This window comes from Panthera tigris, chromosome X (assembly GCF_018350195.1).
Source record: "Panthera tigris isolate Pti1 chromosome X, P.tigris_Pti1_mat1.1, whole genome shotgun sequence".
Classification (NCBI taxonomy): domain Eukaryota; kingdom Metazoa; phylum Chordata; class Mammalia; order Carnivora; family Felidae; genus Panthera; species Panthera tigris.
The window spans coordinates 106,637,414-106,656,715 of NC_056677.1; the positions used below are offsets into that span (position 1 = coordinate 106,637,414).

The 19,302-nt window shown below is 40.6% G+C and overlaps 1 protein-coding gene across 3 annotated transcripts in view; it reads right to left on the reverse strand.

Moving 5' to 3' along the window:
* Positions 1 to 19,302, reverse strand: part of ZDHHC9 (zinc finger DHHC-type palmitoyltransferase 9) — a 45,088-nt gene that overhangs the window by 5,949 nt on the left and 19,837 nt on the right. For 2 of the 3 annotated variants that reach the window (XM_042973792.1, XM_042973791.1), the window contains 6 exons: positions 16,641 to 16,778; positions 15,637 to 15,685; positions 14,780 to 14,882; positions 13,443 to 13,546; positions 12,943 to 13,039; positions 8,978 to 9,073 (listed from right to left, as the gene is read on the reverse strand). In XM_042973792.1, coding sequence (XP_042829726.1) covers positions 8,978 to 9,073; positions 12,943 to 13,039; positions 13,443 to 13,546; positions 14,780 to 14,882; positions 15,637 to 15,685; positions 16,641 to 16,778 — 587 coding nt within the window. Of the gene's footprint in view, positions 1 to 7,512; positions 9,074 to 12,942; positions 13,040 to 13,442; positions 13,547 to 14,779; positions 14,883 to 15,636; positions 15,686 to 16,640; positions 16,779 to 19,302 lie in introns of those variants that run through there. The other variant, XM_042973793.1, reaches the window with a different exon arrangement.

Here is a 19,302-nt window from a genome sequence, read left to right on the forward strand (position 1 = left end):
CCCTAGGGAGGGGAGTGTGGAGTGTCTCAGAGCTATCAGGCCCCAGTTTTGTCTACAGGCTGGACACAGGCTGATAGCTATGCAGAGACTCCAATGATCACAAGACTTTGGGATAGGCAGCTGAGGAGGGGCAATGAGGAAATTGTACTCTACAGGCCAGGGCCTGAGGGATAAGAAAGGCAGGGCCAGGTGGGGCTACAGCCCAGGGCCCTAAGTGCCTCCATCAGGCAGGGCTGCCAGAACCTTTTCACCAGCCCATGGACATCTAGAAGATGCTAAGGGCACCCTATCCCAGCAAACCAAAGGCTGCGGTCCAATTGGCTGAGTCTTCTCAGCTAGAACCCTCTATCCCTTCCCCCAGCCTAGTATTTCAGAAGCCTAGGCTCCCCTTGGGAGGGTGGGGGTGGGCTAGTCCAAGAGGGCAAGGAGGCTCTTCCTCTGACCTTGGGCCCCTCCAGGGCCTGGGGACAGCAAGTGGCAGCTCTCTCGGTCAGGTAAAGCCTAGCAGTTAAGAGTCTCGGCCAACCTGAGTTCAAATCTTGGCTTTGTCACTTAGCTGGGTCACCCTGGATAAGTTACTTAACCTCCTCAAGCCTCATTTTCCAAATCAATAAGGTGCAATAGTACTAGCCCCATGGCGTTGTTACAAAGATTGAATGAACTATTGTATGTAAAATACTTAGTAGAGTGTCCAACACAAAATCAATGCTTAATGAATGATAATATATATCTGATCCCCCAAATTCACATCACCTTGCTACCTCCATTTCCCTGCATTCAAGGCCCATTTCACCTTGAATCCCTAGTTAGTGTAGTGACCAACAACAAAGGCTTTAGAGTTAAACTGAAGAGTCTACAAATCCTGACTCCACTGCTTACTAATTACATGACTTCAGGTGATTATATACATACATATTTCTTTTCTGTAAAATAAGAATAATAATCTATATTGCAATATATAAACACATTGAGCCAACACATTGCACATGCTAAATGTGTGCAATGTTATATGTTAATTATATCTCAATAAAAATTATTTAAAAAATAAAAATTGAATTTAAAAAAGAATAATGATCTAATAATACTTACCTCTTTGGGTTGATAGAGAAATAAATGAGATAATGCATATAAAGTTCCTGGCACATAGTAACAATAAATGGTGGCTTTCTGACTTTTTTGTAACCTCCAGGGTACTGAGCTCAAGACTGGGTACAAAAGCCGTGTCAATATGTGTTTGCAGACTAACTGCTATAGCCCACAGACAAACTGATATCCCAGCTCCCAGAGGGTTTTGGGATTCAGGGTAGAGGATGCCAGCTGTGGTGCTAAGAAGCTGGTGATGGAAAGAAAGCCCACCTGAGGAGTGAGGGGAAGCCCTGGATCTGCCCCGTTCACAGTAGGATGATCAGTCCCAAACAACAGACTTACTTTAGGCAACTCCTTTGGACATCCATGGGCTACTAGAAGGAACAGGATAAAGGCTAGATTCAAGAAGAAATAGAGTCCAGCCAGTTCCTCCCCAGTTCAGGTTTTGAAGCAACTTCCCCCTCCCTGGCCCATCAGGGAAGCAGCTGGGGGAATCAGCACATCCCACCTGAATGAATCATCCCCCTTCTCACTCGCTGTCCTTATTTCTTTTTTTTTTTCTTGGAAATATCTTTTATTGTTTGCTCAAATCAGTGTCAAAGCAAGGTCCACACTTGACATTGCATTGCTAATTTTTTTTTCAATATATGAAGCTTATTGTCAAATTGGTTTCCATACAACACCCAGTGCTCATCCCAAAAGGTGCCCTCCTCAATACCCATCACCCACCCTCCCCTCCCTCCCACCCCCCATCAACCCTCAGTTTGTTCTCATTTTTTTAAGAGTCTCTTATGCTTTGGCTCTCTCCCACTCTAACCTCCTTTTTTTTTTTTTCCTTCCCCTCCCCCATGGGTTTCTGTTAAGTTTCTCAGGATCCACATAAAAGTGAAAACATATGGTATCTGTCTTTCTCTGTATGGCTGTCCCTATTTCTAACAAGCTTCATTAGACTTCCCCAGGTACGTTGTGATCAGCTCTCCCCAAATGCCGCAATGAAGGCTGTCAACTCCACAAATTCCCTTTCCTACCCGCCAAACCCTACAGCAGTGTGGTTTGACACAGTCCCCAGCCACAGCTTCCAACTCGCAGTCATAGAGACCTCCACACTCAGGTCTTTTGCATAAGTGGAGGCCATGGTGGGGTCATTAGAGACTAAGGGCATTAAAACAAAAGCTAAAAGAGGGTTTTAAAAGGAAAAAAGGACATTGATCACTGTAGTCTCAGTGAGGTCCAACACCTTCCCCCACCCCGAGTCAGGAAATTCATGATGAGGTATGAAGTTTCCCTGGCTGGGGAAAAAGAAAGCCACAATAGAGGCTACCTTGGCTTCTCACACAACATTGGCCACATACTATAGTATTCAGCCAACAACACAATCAAGTGGGAAGGAACTGCCTCCCTTCTAGACTCAGCCAAGACTCCTCCTCCAGGAAGGCCCTAAATAAATGGAATTCTATAGCACTTTATATGTAGGCTTCACATTTTCCTATAACTTCACAGTTACCAAGATAGCATTTGTATACCATTGCCTCTGGGACCTGCCAGGGATAGAGACAGAAAGAGCCCAGGGCAATGGCCCTCACAAAGGGACAGCCAACTTGACTGTGGGAACCAGGCAAAGCAACTTCCTGACTTTCTGTGCTAAAGAAATCCAACCATCAGTTCAACCTAAGTGCAGGGATCTGGAGAAATATTTAAGAGATTTAAGTTTAAAACAAAAATCCACCACCCACCCCCACGTAAGCCTGAATATATACAGTCAGCCCTCTGTATGCCTAAAATGGAGACATCATTGGTAAAATTAATCCAAAATGGCAAAAAAAAAAAATCCTAAAATCATTGCTGGTTCTTAACTCACAAGAGAATGGGGTCAGCAATGCAATTTCTCCTAAAGTCAACCCCACCACACAGTTTTTAACAGGTACTTATTGAATATTAAATAAATAAATGAAAGGCTCATTTCACTCAAGTGACACTGGAGTTATTCAAACTCCTTTGTCTGCGCCTGGCTTATGTGGGAAAGCTCTCTGAACTGGGAGTCAGGACATTTGGGTTCTGGTCTGGGCTCTAGCAGTATATAACCTTAGGTAAGTCACAGTATTTAATTTGGTGAGAGAGCAAGAGCAAATGCAAGCACATTCCTTTCAGCAATGCCATTTAACAGAGCCTGGGTTTTATGACAAATAATCACCCTGTGTCTACTTTGGCACACAACTACAACCCTTTAGCCACACTGGAACAACCAGATAGCTGAAGATGGCCAGTGGCTGGCAGAAAAAGCAGACAGAGGGGCTTGAAGAAAGTGAAGGGGCATGGAATATCAAGGGAGGTAATTCTACACCATGTTCCAGAGTTGTAAAACCACTTCTAAATCAGGGTCCCCTCATTTCCTGGCCTGTGGTGGAGTGTAAGCTCCAAGCTCTCATTTATTAATCAAGTAGAAAACCCCCCAATACCAGAAGAAAAAGAAAGGACTTGGACAGCCAATTCCCAGAATACAATTGGCAAGAAACGTAAGAGAGAGGGGAGGTGCAAAAAATGTTTGACCTTGTTATTAACAAAAGAAATAGAAATGATGTGACACTGAGACACCAGTTTACAACTAACAAATTATCAAATTTTTAAATGAGATGTGCTGAAGCAGGCTCTCTGATACACTGCTCATAGGACTAATGGTGACAGCTTTTCTGTAAAGCAATTTGGCCATATTTATCAAAAGCCTTCAAAAGAGCACTCCCTTTGACTCTAGTGATTCCATTTCTAGGAGTCTAAGGAAATGAATCACAGATATACCCATATTTTAAGAAGTTCATCACAACATTATTTACAATAATGTAAAATGAAACTCCTGAATGGCTGACAATAAGGGAAGGGTTATGTATATGTTATAGAATTATTTTCAAAAATTCCTAATGATATGGAAAATGCTAAGTTTAAAAAAAGCAGGGTACAAAACTCTATTTATAGTTGAATTCCACTTATCTTTTAAAATGTACATGCACACTGGGGTGCCTGGCTGGCTCAGTCGGTAGAACATGCGACTCTTGATTTCAGGGTTGTGAGTTCAAGCCCCATGTTGGGGGTAGAACTTAAGGTATATATATATAGACATCTCTCTCTATATATATCGTATATATATATAGATGTCTGTATCTATATATCATATATATAGATATCTATATCTATAGATATCTATCTATAGATCTATAGATATCTATATCTATAGATCTATAGAATCTATAGATCTATAGATATCTATATCTATATACATACATTGGTATATAAGATACATATATATAGAATTTTATATATATATATATATATATATATATATATATGACTAGAAAGAAACACACCAAAACATTAACAGTGATAATTATATCTTTCTTGGTGATGAGTTGATGGATAATTTTTAAAATCTTCTTACTTTCCTATACTTTCCCAATTTTCAACAATGAGCATGTGTTGCTTTTAAAATTAAAAAGCACATTAAGTGTGTGAGGGGAGGAGGATGCTTGTTTATATTCTGAATTTTCCAAATATTTAGAGGTAGAAAGGGACTTTTGAGATAATATAGTGTTTCTCAGCCCTATCAGCCCCAATACTCCCTTGGAAGATACAATATTTTGTGATGCACACTTTGCCACTCTGAAATGATGACTTTCATAGTTAATATAACCAGCTTCTACACATAATTTCCAGAATAGCAATATAATACACTAATTACAATATGAAGGAGAAAAACAGGAAATTTGTTTATAAGATAATATGTATTTCAATACGCAAATACCTGGGCAAGACTATACTAAAAGATATGAAGTAGTCAGAGGTTCCACTTATACATGTAGATCCACTGTGAATGCAATTGCTACAAAGAAAGATAAATACAGGTACGTTGTATTGGCAACTTAAAAATCCATGAATGGCATTGTTGTCAGTGACATGATTTTCAAAAGTCACAACTCTTGGTAAAGTTCTGAACCAAATAAAGTACCCTGTTCCCTCAACTTACAGAATTGTTGCATTCCTGGAAATTCAGTGTATATATTAAAACCGTAAAAACATATTTTGTGTTGATTTGTAAAATAATTAGGCCCAGCTAATTGCACTAGGTTTTCCCACCTACATTGATGTCCTCGAGGACGTTCAAAAGTTTACAGATGCAGATTTCTAGTTCCCATTCCCATTTCCTATTTACCCAAAACATGAAATTCACAATGACTTCCTTTTTTGTGAGTTGGGCTTGCATTCTTTAAAACTAATGATATTCACAGTTTTAGCCTTTGGTACTATTTCTAAAGCCTATTGCCTAAGAATAGCAAGTGATTCCTAGAATGTATTCTTAAAACTGTCACAAATGTGTTTGGAATTATTGAAAGCACTGTTCTTCTTTAGTAGCACCAAAGCACAAGAGCAAATTACCACTTTTTAAAAACCATTTACTGTGATCCCTTGGTGATTTTCCCTAGCCTGGCCCCAGCCTCAGGAGTATAAAACGAACAGAGCTGGAAGAAAAGGACTAACAGGACTAGGCCATGGAGGGGGGAGGGGGACTAGGTTGCTAGGTTACCGCTTGAGCCATTCAGAGCAGTCCCAGAGGAGTACCAGACACAGAGGACAGGTCCCTCTCCCTGCCCCACTCAGCTGAGGGCCCTCTCAAAGGAAGGGGGGGCACAAAAGGTGGGGGAGGGGCTGGTCACTCACACTAGGCACAACAAGTAAAGAAACAGACATCCCTGTATTTCTAAAACCATTCAAGTCTCCTTCATTGATTGGCTTCACCCCAAAAAGAAAGATTTCTTTATTAAGAAATACCAGAAAGAGAAAAACCTACCACACATACACATTTGTAGGCTCACACAGAAGTGCAGAGATTTACATATTAAATTGCATTTAAGTTAGAAAATAGATTTTAAAACAAAATACTTTTTTCCCCCAACAAGGTAAAGAGATTTGGTCAGTAGGAAAAGGGGCCGTAGGGGTAAAGGCAGGAAGGTCAGGGCAGGAAGAATGGAATTTAGCTGCTATAGAATTGGAACCCACATCTACCACTGAGGAAAAAAAGCAAGGGGGGAGATGATGTTCTCTGCTAGGGCTAAGAGGGCCCCAGAGCCAAATGGACATGGAGAAGTGTTCCCAAATAGCCAAATTCCACCAACCCCCAGAAGGTTTTGAATCTGTGCCAGCCATCCTTCTGGGGAAGTGGGGTGCATAGGAAACTTAAGGGATGGAGAGGAAGGGGAGAGGTGGAAAGAATGTCAGCCATTGAAAAGAGTGAACAATTTAAGGCCTATTCCCCTGGGAAGGACCAATTCTTCAATCTCTTCTCTGATCGGAACTCAGACTAGGGACAATCACAGCTGGTGCATGGTATGAATGGGACAGATCTTCAGGCCAAGGTCTTAAATACAGAAGATTTATAAAGGAAAAGAAAGAGGGCAGGGAGTATGAAAATGCAGAAACTTAAAAAAAACTCATTTCACACTAGAGATAAGGGATTTCCGTGTTTACCATTCACCTCAGAAAGAGAAATTTTCTCTGACAGATCTCAGGGACAGCAGAAAAGTCATTGAGGTAAGTTGGGCGAGGAGAGAAATCTGTCCAAACCCAAGAGAAGACATGGGCTGAGACAGGGTAGGCTGAGAACTGACTAAAAAGGGGTTCATCTGAGTGTCAGGTTAACTGAAAAAATCTAGTAACTTCCAAACTCTCCAGGCTTGGCCTTATATTGAACTAACTCAAATCTAACTACAAGAATAAAACTGAGAGATCCAGAAAAAGAATGGGAAAGTAGAGGCAGAAAGGAGAAGAATCTGAGACAGTCAGAGCCAGTCTCCCCACTCTCCCTAAAGATTGCTAAACTCAAACCTTGCTACAAGAAAAATAGGAAGACATACGAAAAATCTGCAAGCAGCCAAACTTCATTAATTGTGATTAACTGGGAAGGGTGAGATAGGTATTGGTAAGGAGTCTTGACTTTAGACCATTTAAAAAGAAATATATACCATCGCTTGTAAAAGATCACTAACAAAATATTTCCAAGAGGGGGCCCTGATGAGCCTGCTTTAATAACTAAGACTCATTTGCAATTAACAGCATCCCTCTGCATAAAAACAATATTCTAATAAAGTGTGTTCTCTTGAGTAAATACAATCCCCTCCAACCCTCCCAATCTTGCTAACACTGTATATTGCCTTGAAAGCCCTTTCTTCATAGCCCAGCATAAGGTAAACATCGGCCCAGAATGTAGTATCGATCAGTGGAGAGTTTGGGAGCTATCTCTCCAACCCAAGGACCCCGTAGAAAATGGAAGTATGGGTAGTAACAAGCAACCCCTTCAACCCCCACCCCCAACCCCCACCCCCAAAGACATTCACACCCTTATGGTGGTTCTTGAAATGGAAAGGGGAAGGAGGAGGCAGGCAGTTTGCATTAGACACAGTTTAATCACCTTCAAATAGATTAAAAGTTCTGGTTTACACTCCCCCCACCCCTCCCCGTAAGTCATCCAGACAGGACCCTGGCTTAGAAAGAGAAAAACACAGGTGCTCTAGGAAATATAGCCACATATAATACATAAATCTTCTTCCCTGAAATAGAGCAGATCCTGAGCAGAGCTGACTGGGGGCCACAGCCCACCCCCAGGGTGAAGCGGCTCTGGGACTCTGCCGGTGGAAGTGCTGGAAGAGTGGGGCTTGGAGGAAGCCCCCGTGTGGTTACCAAGCCCAAGGTGGGCCAAGGCCTTGGAGTGGGTTTACCCGGGAGGGCAGCAGTGCTGGGCTTTCCCTCCTCACTCAGCCGAGGCCTAATGGAAGTACTGGTTATTCTTTTTTTTTTTCTTTTTTGAGGGGACATAGGGGAGAGGAGAGGAGAGGAGAGCCTCTCTGTGCCTTGGTTTCCCCATTTGTGCATTCAGGGCCTCTACAGGCCTCACACAAGGAGTCTGAGGGGGTAGTGTTTAAGTGAGCACTCAGGCTTCCTCTGAGGAAAAGGAACCACCAAAGTGCACACTTTTATTACTGCCATTCCTGCTCCTAGTGGGAGCAAGAGTCAAAAGGAAAACAAAAGGAGCTAATGAGAAAGGAGGAGAGATGAGACAAAGAGTGCGAAGGGCCATGCCATTGGCATCTCATAAATTCTTACTAAGAATGGCACAGGTATTAAAAAGGTTCCGGTAGTCTACAAGAAATGTGAATCGTTGTCTCTACTGCAACTACTTACATATATCTAACTGGAAACGGGTGGGGTTTGGGTGTTAGAAAGTGGGCAGGGGACAAAGGAGAAACTACACGAATAAATACAAGTGGAAGGTACCTGCCCCATTCCTGAAAGGATTTGCTGGCAATGTTGGCACTTTGTAGCCAGGAGAATCCTCCAACCCCACCCTCCACCCTCTTCACTTCTGAAAGCCCCAAGAATCCCTTTAGGATTCCCTGGCCAGAGTTCTCTATGACTGCCTCTGGACTCATGGCATGCAGCAGTTTGAGAGGATTTGAGCCAGTCTCAAGACCCTTTATCCCCAGAATTGGACCACTGACCCCAAGCAGGAGAGCTGGGACCTGGAGGAAAGAGAAGGGAGTCCAAGGAGACTCCATGGCTGAGGCCATGGAAAGCCAGTGCTGGGGTCCAAGAGACCCATTTGTCCAGTTACCAGAGGTGACTGACATCTTCTGCAACTGTCTTGAGTCCAGAAATTAAAAACAAAAAGCTTGCAGCAAGAAAATGCCAGTGTGCAATTGTGTGAATAAAGACCAAAGAAAAATAGTAACAGGGACAGCTCACTTGCTCTCTGTCTCAGGTTTATATCTTCTCCCCTTAAATCTCTCACAGCCCTAATTAAACACAAACAAAAGTCTCTTCCATAGATAGGCTACTTCTCAGCTTCAGTCACCTCCTGTGGTGGCTCTGGGGGCTCTGGGGGTGGCATCTCTTCAGGAGTGCTGGTGTCCTCCGGCATCTCATTTGGGCTCAGATGTTCTGTTGGGGCCTGAGAAGAAAAACATATCAAATTCAATACAAGGCTCGCCCTCAACATCCAAATGGAGATAATCCATAGACACTGAACTCTTCCTCTCAACCCATCAACCACACTGATGCTACAGATATGCAGCCACCCACACCAAACTCAGAACCAAGACTAAACTATTGTCTTCTCAGCAAAATGCATCTGAAGTTAAGTTCTAGTCTTCACTGTCTGAGGGGATAGATGTTTCCATTATTATTCATGATAATAATAAAAGGGACCACAAATAATTATGCAGACACCCCCCCTTCATAACAGAATGCTATAACATACTTGTCTAACATAGGCCTGATTCAGTGATTCTCAATCTTTTTTTTTTCTTCGCCCTAACATACAGCTCAATAGAACAGTGATTCTAAACCAAATAGGGTGGGGTGGCAAAATCTTCAGATGGTATATGTGGTAGGAAAATGCCCCCTGAGTGATTCTAAAATACTACCCTTCCCTACATTCAACTTAGAGCTACTAACCTACATTGTTACGATTTAAGATCATATTCATCAGAAAAATGATATTCAAAATGATGATAACAATTTATAAACAAGAGTTTGCTGTATTTTCAAAAAAAGAAAATTCAAAATTTAGGAAAGGCAAAGTAGAGAACAATGATCTACTTTACAAAAAATCATTCACTTAAAAGTAGGATTCTATTTGAAAAGAAAGTTCAAATCTACTAAAAATCTATTACAATAAACAAGTCCAGCAAGGTTTCAAGACACAAGATCAATATACAAAAATCAACTGAATTTCTATAGAGTGCCAATGTACATTCCAAAAATGAAATTAGGAAAATAATTTCACCTACAATAACATCAAAAAGAATAAAATACTTATGAATAAATGTAACAAAAGAAGTATAAAACTTATATTCTGGAGGTGCCTGGCTGGCTCAGTCAGAGGAGCATGTGACTCCTGATCTTAGCGTCATGAGTTCAAGCCCCATGTTGGATGTAGAAATTACTTAAATAAAACTTAAAGAAAAACCTTAGGGGTCCCTGGGTGGCTCAATTGGTTAAGTGTCCGACTCTTGATTTTTGGCTCAGGTCATGATCTCACAGTTTCATGAGTTCACAAGTGAGTGATTTGGGTTCAGGGCTGACAGTGCAGAGCCTGCTTGGGAGTCTCTCTCTGCCCCTCCCCCGCTCATAAGTTTGCACTCTCCCTCTCTTGTTCTCAAAATAAATAAATAAACTTTTTTTAAAAAAACCTTCTACTCTGAAAACTACAAAATATTGTTGAAAGAAATTAAAGAAGATCTAAACAAATGAAGACATCCCATGTTAACAGTTTGGAAGACTTTATCTTGTTAGGAAGACAATATTCCAAAAATTGATCTATAGATTCAATGCAATCCCCATCAAAATTCCACCTGGCTTCTAGAGGTACCTGGGTGGCTCAGTCAGTTAAGCATCCATCCGACTCTTGATTTTGGCTCAGGTCATGATCTCTCAGTTTGTGAATTTGAGCCCTTTATCGGGCTCTGTTCGGAGCCTGCTTGGGATTCTGTCTCCCTCTCTCTCTGCCCCTCCCCTGTTCTCTCTATCTCTCTTTCAGAATAAATAAATAAACATTAAAACTTCTTTTTAAAGAAGGTGGCTTTTTGCAAACTGACAAGCTGATCCTAAGATGTATATGGAAATTCAAGGGACCCAGAACAGCCAAACCAATTGAATAAAGAATAAATTGAATGACTCACACTTCCTAAATTCAAAACTTACTACAACACTACAGTACCCAAGACAGTGTGATACTGACATAAGAACAGATATATTGATCGATGAAATAGGATTGAGAGTCTAGAAACAAACTCTTACATTTACAGTCAATTGATTTTTCACAAGGGTGCCAAGAGAATTCAATGGAGAAAAAGCAGTCTTTTCAACAAAGGGTGCTGAGGGGTGTCTGGGTGGCTCAGTCAGTTGATCATCCAACTCTTGATTTTGGTTCAGGTCATGATCTCAGGGTCATGGGATCAAGCCCTACATCAGGCTCTGCGCTGAGTGCGGAGCCTGCTTAAGATCCCTCCCTGCTCTGCCCCTCTGCTGCTCATTCTCTCTCTCTCTCTAAAAAAATAAATAATAAAAATTTAAAAAATGTTTTTAAAAGGGTGCAGAGATATCCACATGCAAAAGAAAGAATTTGTAAGTTAACTTAAAATGGATCAAAGATCTAAATAAGAGCTAAAACTATAAAACTTTTAGGAAAAACAGGCATAAGCCTTCATGACCCTGGATTAGACAATGGTTTCTTACATATCTACTGACACCAAAAGCCCAAGAAACAAACAAACAAAAAAAAGATAAAATGGACTACATCAAAATTTAAACTTTTTGTGCTTCAAAGGACATCATCAAGTAGGTAAAAAGACAGCCCACAGAATGGGAGAAAATATTTGGAAATCATATATCTGATAAGGGACTAACATAGAGAATAAAGAACTCTTAGAACTCAACAACAACAAAAAAAATTCAAATTGCCCAATTTAAAAATTGACAAAGAATCTGAATAGATACTTCTCCAAAGAAAATAACAAATGGCCAATAAGCTCATGAAAAGATGCTCGGCAGCATTAGGGAAATGCAAATCATAACTACAGTGAGATACCACTTCACACCTACTACGATGGCTAGAACCAGAATGCCAGATAATAATGACAAGTGTTGCCAAGAATGTGGAAAAACTGGAACCCTCATACACTACTGGTGGGGATGTAAAATGGTGCTGCCACTTTGGAAAACAGTCCAGCAGGTACTCAAAAGGTTAAACATAGAGTTATATGACCCAGTGATTTCACTCCTGGATATATAGCCAAAATAAATACACATGTGTCTATGCAAAAACTTGTACATGAATGTTCATCATTGCATTATTCATGATAACCAAAAGGTGGAAACAACCCAAATGGCTATCAATGAATGTATAAATAAAATGTGGTATTATCCATATAATGGAATATTATTCAGCCATATAACATAATGAAGTATTGCTACATGCTATGACATGGATGAATCTTGAAAATATGTCAAATGAAAGAAGCCACACATTATATGATTCCATTTATATGGAATATACAGAAGAAGCAAATATATAGCAATGAAAGTAGATTAATAGTTGCCTAGGGATGGGGCTGGGGGAACTAGGAGGAAAGAGAGAGTGACTGCTGATGGGTGTAGACGTTTGGTGAGGAGTAAGGAAATGTTTTAAAATTGATTGCTGGGATGATTGCACAACTCTGTGAATATACTACAAACCAGTGAACTATACATTTTAAATAGAGATTTTACAGTATGTGAATTATAGCTCAATAAAGCAATTATACAAAAAGAAAGTTCAAATAATACCTTTTTGGGAACATATTTTATAATGTATATCCTAAACAAGACAGCTGGGAGGTTTTCCACAACATCTACATATTCTAGGGAGGAAGCCCTTCCTACCAAGTTAACCACTCCATTAACTCTAACCCGCTGCCCTGACCCCTATCTTTGCTCTGATAGCATTTTATGCTTCCTTCCTCAAGGCACTTTTCACAACATTGAGCAATGGCCTGTTTTCTTGTCTCTCATCTCTACTAGACAATGAGCTCCTTGAGAGCAGAGACATCTTTGCCTTGTTCACTGGCATATCCCTAGCACCCAGCACAGTGACTGGCACAGAATGTCAAAGAAACTAAATCCACCTTGAGGGCACAAAGATTTGAAGACAATGTCAGTGGAAAAGCAGAGACAGAAGCTGGAGCCACTGGACATGGAATTGCCTAATTGTATCTCAAAGGTGTAAATTTAGCCTACACCTTCTATCACTGACTCAGCCGTTAAGTCAGGAATACTTACTGGGCTCTGTGGCAAAAGGCTGCTACTGGTCTCTTGAGTACTGGGAGGTCGACTTCCACTTTCCTCCAGTGGCAAAATACCCCTTCGATCCAGCACACTGAAGGAGAGAGGACAGTTAATAAAGCACTTTGTATTCCCCCCTCCACCCACCCACCCCACTGAACCTTGCTGTGTATACTGGAAAACATAAACCTGTCCTTTAACAATCTAGCATTATCCTAGCACATGCCTCCTGTCTTCCGTTCTTTTTTCATTCCACAAACCAGGGAACACCACATTAACCAAGGAACAAACAGATGAAATAAGAATGAAAGGTCGTCCCTTCAAAACAACTAGCCTGTGGTCTGTGGTCCATGTAGATATAGCACCGAAGGATAATCCCTGGGAAGACCTATCTGACATGAAAAGGCCACATTCAGAAGAATGCATCAGACCAGGTAATAGGATCAGGTTGAATTGCTTGTCCCAAGAGTCCCAGGATTTTCTAGTCCTCTAAGTACCTGGGGGGCAAGGGGCCACACAGCACTTCACAGCAGTTCTTCACAATGTTGCCATGGCTATAGGGATTCTGGACACGATTCTTCCCTGTCCATGAGCCTTTGATCTGCAAGATAAAAGCCAAGGCTTGTATTAAAATTTACGTTGAAGAAATGCAGCATGAAAGGATGAAAACGTTCTGGGGATGGATGGTGGCGATGGTGGCACAACAACGTAATGTACTTGATACTATTAAATTCTACATTTAAAAATGGCTAAGATAGTACATTTTGTATTACATACATTTTGCCACAACAAGAAAAACAAATACCTGCATAGCCATAGAAAAATGTTCACAATAGAGTGAAAAATCAGAAGCTGAATAATATGTATTATTTTCCACTAAAAATACAAAATATAAGGGCGGCAGGGTGGCTCAGTTTGTTGAGCAACTGACTTTGGCTCAGGTCATGATCTCACGGTTCATGGGTTCGAGGCCCACATCGGACTCTGTGCTGACAGCTCAAAGCCTAGAGCCTGCTTCGGATTCTGTGTCTCCCTCTCTTTCTCTGCGCTTCCCCCACTTGCGCTCTCTCTCTCTCTTTCAGAAATAAATTTTTTAAAAAACATTAAAAATTTTTAAAATACAAAATATAGGGGTGCCTGGTGGCTCAGTAGGTTAAGCATCCAACTTCAGCTGAGATCGTGATCTCAGTGAGTTCAAGCCCCACATCAGGCTCTTCATTGTCAACACAGAGCCCACTTTGGATCCTCTGTCCCTCTCTCTCTTCCCCCACCCCAAATAAATAATTAAATTAAAAAATACAATATATATATTCATATAAACAAACACAGGAACAGGTCTGAAAGACTACAAATCATACCATTAACAATGGTGAATTTAAATAAAAACTGAAAAGAAACTAATGGTGACATCTAGGAGGTAAAGTTGTAACCTATTTGCTATTGTTTACTCATCTGTATTTTCCGATTTTCTATAATAAACATGGATTAATTGGTAATTTTTAAAAAGCAGGGATTTAGTCAGTGCAACTGTGCCTCTCCATTCCAAATCCAGAGGCACTAACTAGCCTTTAAGGATCTATGAACAGCTGAAGACAGTGTACCCGCTCAACCACTGAACCTCTTCTTCCCAATTCTACATAGGTACTCAGTGCCAGCCAAAGCAGTCTGCTTTCTCCTCCACACAGTGAATTTAACAGTCTCCCCACACCAGGTTGCCATTTGCCTCAACCTCCCAAGCCCTGGAGACTCAGTTCTCTGGCAGGTATAGCAGGTAATGACAGAATAGGCTTTGGAGAGGAGAATATGTGATAAGGACAAGGGAAAGTTGACTCACATCTTCATTGGTTGTCTGGTTGAGAGCCACGAGGAAAGTGTGAAATCCAGTCAGTCCCACGACGGACCAGAGTGTGAAGAAGCAAATGAGCACTTCTAGAACAGTGAGGTGATGTTAAGGAATGTTGAAGCAGCTACACCAGGGGACTCAATGCCTCAGCCCATACTCATGGCACCAATCACACCATCTTTACCTCTCAGAACATATATCACAAATGGCCAAGTATCTGTATATAATAACAGATGAATTCTAAACTCACTGGATATACGAAAGGCAAAGGACCCCTGTGTATTCACTACAAGTAGCTCTCTAACAATTCTTGTGTATTTAAGTGTTCATTTATTTATCATTAGCTCTTTGAAGAGGACATTTCATCAAAGCTAAACAATGTTGGCCATCACTGCCAATGGAAAATCCATCAAAAAATAAACTTTGTAATAAAAAATTGGTGGGAAAAACAGAATGTGACTTCTAGAAATCCCATCTGAATCTCCTTTTCAGAAATGCAACTGCTATACAAAATAAGCCTTAGCTGTAACAAAAAGGTAGGACTTCCATCAAGTGACATAAGAGGTATACTGAAGCAAAGACAGCCCACTAGAGGAGGCAGGGCTGAGACTATGATCAGAAGGACTTAGGAGGGAGGCAGTGGAGAAAGGGGTGAGAGAAGGACCTCCTTTTAAGCCCTGGCCATCTTCCATTCTGGTTGCTACCACTAAGACTACATTTTTTTTTATTTTAGACTTTGGCACTCTCTGACATCTGAAAAACGAGATGGTGGGAGAACTGCAGAGAGAAAGCCTACTTGAAACTAGTTTAAGAGGGCGTCACAGGGACATACTGCCAGGGGAGGATATGTTCCAGGAGTTTCTTTCAACGTCTCCAGGAAGCCAATTTTCAAGGATTCTGTTAAATTGGGAGGACAAGTGGAAAGAAAAATCAATAACTTTAGTAAAAAATGTACACTTACACTAGTACCCACTCATTTTCCTCCCTCCCTATCCCTTGTTACAAGCTGGCAAGAGATTAAGCCCTCACTCAGACAAGGGACTCTCACCTACAAACTGGTAGTCTCCTCACTAAAGAGTTTACATTTTCAATGCAGGACCTGGCACTGGACTAGAGAGTCTGATAGAAGCCAAGCTTCCCACTCCTCTCCCTTTTCCCTAGCCTCCAACTATGAGCACAGATGGGGAATATTCATTCATAGCTGAAAGAAATCAGAAATATCCAAGAAAAATCCTCTCTCCTGATTAACCCGTATCTCTCCCTTATTCAAAATCTAGCTGAGAACTCATCTCTTGATCAAGAGATGCCCCCTTTAACTCCACATCCCATCTGCCTTTAGGGTTACTTGGTAGTTGTGTGTGTGTGTGTGTGCGTGTGTGTGTGTGTGTGTGTGTGTGTGTGTGTGCGCGCGTGCGCACACATGTGGGTATGTATTTTCTATCTCCCAAAGTAGACCATGAGCAACTAAAAGGTATTTTGCTGGTATAATCCCTTCTATCACCTGGCACAGGGTAGGTCTTACAAGGCAGAAGAAGAAAGGATGCAGAGCCAACATACATCCTCAGTCTTTGAGACAGCCTCAGAAATGTCCACTAGTCTGGGTACAGGCCATAATCACAGCCTCAACCTTCAGCAGAGGGCCAATGAGAAGGCCAACACACTCAGTAAATACAGATGGATGTGAGCTGAGTTTTGGAGCTCCGCTCAAGAGCAGTGCTCATTTCTACCAGGTCCTAGGGTGCCTTTGCAATAGTAAAGTCCCACCAGGAAACCCAACTTCCCTCAGCTGTCCTTAAGTCTTCTCCCACTCCTCACCCCTATTCCAACAACACACACTGACTTGCATACTCACTGAGAGCCACATAGACGATGTTGAAGGCGAAGACATAGATCGTGAGGAGGGAGAGAGACAGGATAAAGAGGTAGAAGTAGCGGTAGTTCCTCTTTCCAACACAATTCCCCACCCAGGGGCAGTGATGGTCGAAGCGCTCTGTGGGAGAAAGAGAGAGTCCAGTGCCAAAGCCGCCCAAACAAAGCACACACGACATCTACATAATACCTAATTTAGAGACCCCCAGTGTCACTGCTGATTTCAACTATAAAAAACACTGGTTTCTATTTTTCACTTTTTCACTATGTTTTCATAGTCATCTCATTTGCTCCCCACAATCACCCTGGAAGTTGAGCAAAATAAGATATTCTTTTCCTCATTTTACAGTTGGAGAAACTAACGCACTGAGGGATCAGTGCCTCAATGCCTCACTGCTAGTTGACAAGAGACTTTGCTTTTCCAAAGAAAAGCCTTTGGTGGACTTACTAAGTTCAGGAAGAATAAGTAAGTGAAAATACCCAAGGAAAGTTTTTAAAAATGAGTAGTGTGGTTTTTCTTAACCTCTAGTTATTTTTTTTTTAAATGATAAAACTAGGTGGCTCAGTCAGTTAAGCGTCCGACTTTGGCTCAGGTCACGATTTCACAGCTCATGAGTTCAAGCCCCACGTCGGTCTATGTGCTGACAGCTCAGAGCTTGGAGCCTGCTTCGAATTCTGTGTCTCCCTCTCTCTCTCTGTCCCTCCCCGCTCGCATTCTTCTGTCTGTCCGTCTGTCTCTCTCTCTCAAAAGTAAATAAACATTAAAAAAATTTAAAAATGATAAAACTACAACACTTAAAATGATGTGGCATAGCTCAATGGAATGGAAAGTACCCAGAAAGTCTCTAGAATATTTAAGAATTTACTGTCTAATAAAGGCAGTTCTACAAAAACAGTGGTGAAAGGAAGTATTATTCTATAAATAACTGACACAATTGGCTACTTGGTGGAAAATAAAGTTAGATTTTTTTTCTCCTCATACAATTAATCAAAATTAATTCCAGATGAATTAGAATTACATGTAAAAACAGAGTACAACCATAAAATAACTATAAAGAATAGATGAACATTTATCCCCTGTAGAGCAGGACGTTTTTAGCATAAAAGTAATGGAAGAAAACACAGATGATAAAGAAAAATATATTTGACTCCATAAACCTTAATATGCATTTTATATATGTTAAAAATACTATAAAGAATCTTTAAACAGGAAAAAAAACCAATGGGAATGTATGTAAATTTGTACGTTAGTATATGAGAAGTCCTTACAAATCAATAACAAAATACAAATACTCCTTTAAGAAAATAGTCAAAGGGCAAAAAGAGACAGTTAACAAATACCACATAAACATATATTTAAATGTTTTCAGATTCACTAATGATTCAGTGCAATACTAATACAACAATAAGACAATTTTTGCCTATTGAAATAAGAATATAAAAATAACATCCAGTGCTGGTGAGAATAGCATGGAATGGACACTAATATACTCTTTGTGGGAGTATAAATTGAAACTTTCTGAAAAGCAATTTGGCAGTATGTGTCAACAGCCTTAATAAGGCTAACACCGCTTTGGCAAAATAAATTCATTTTTAGTAATTCCTCTTAAGGAAATAGAGATATGCACAGAAATTTAAGTTTAGCAATTTTTTACTAGTATTTTTTATTGTGGTAAAATATAAAGCATGCATTTTGCCAATTTATTCATTCTAAGTATACAACTTAGTGGCAATTACTACATTCACGATGTTGTGCAACCATCACCACTACCTATTTCCAAATATTTTCATCACCCCCAAAAAGAAACTCTGTACGCATTAAAGAGTAATTCTCTGTTTTCCCCTTCCCCCAGTCCCTGGTAACTTCTAATCTTTCTATCTCTATGTCTATTCTACATATTTCATATTAGTGGAATCATACAATATTTGGCTTTCTCTGTCTAGCTTCTTTCACTTAGCATGTTTTCAAGATTCACCCACACTGTAGTATGTATCAGCACTTCCTTCCTCATTATGGCTGAATAATATTCCATTGTATGGATATACCACATTTTGTTTATCCATTCATCTATTGATGGACACTTGGGTTGTTTCCAACCTTTGGCTTCTGTAAACAATGCTGTCATGCTCACTGATGTACAAAAATGTTTGAGTCTCTATTTTCAACTCTTTTTGGTATTGATATGGACAGAATTGTGTCTCCCCAAAATTCATATGTTGAAGCCCTAACCCCCAATGTGACTGTATTTAGAAACACGGCTTCTAAGGAGGTAACTAAGGTTAAATGTCATAAGCGTAGGGCCCTAATCCTGTAAGATTGGTATCCTTATAAGAAGATGAGACACCAGGAGTGCATGAACATAGAAAAAGGTCACATGAACACAGCAAGAAGGTGGCCCACCTGCAAGCCAGACAGAGAGACCTCACCAGAAATCAATCCTGCCTGTGAAAAAATAAATTTCTGTTGTTTAAGCTACCCAGTCTGTTGTATTTTGCTATGGTAGCCTGAGCAGGCTAATTTAGGTATGTATATATATGTACACACACACACACACACACACACACACACACACACACACACACACACAAGGGGTGGAATTGTTGGGTCATATGATAATTTTAATTCTATGTTTAACTTTTTGAGG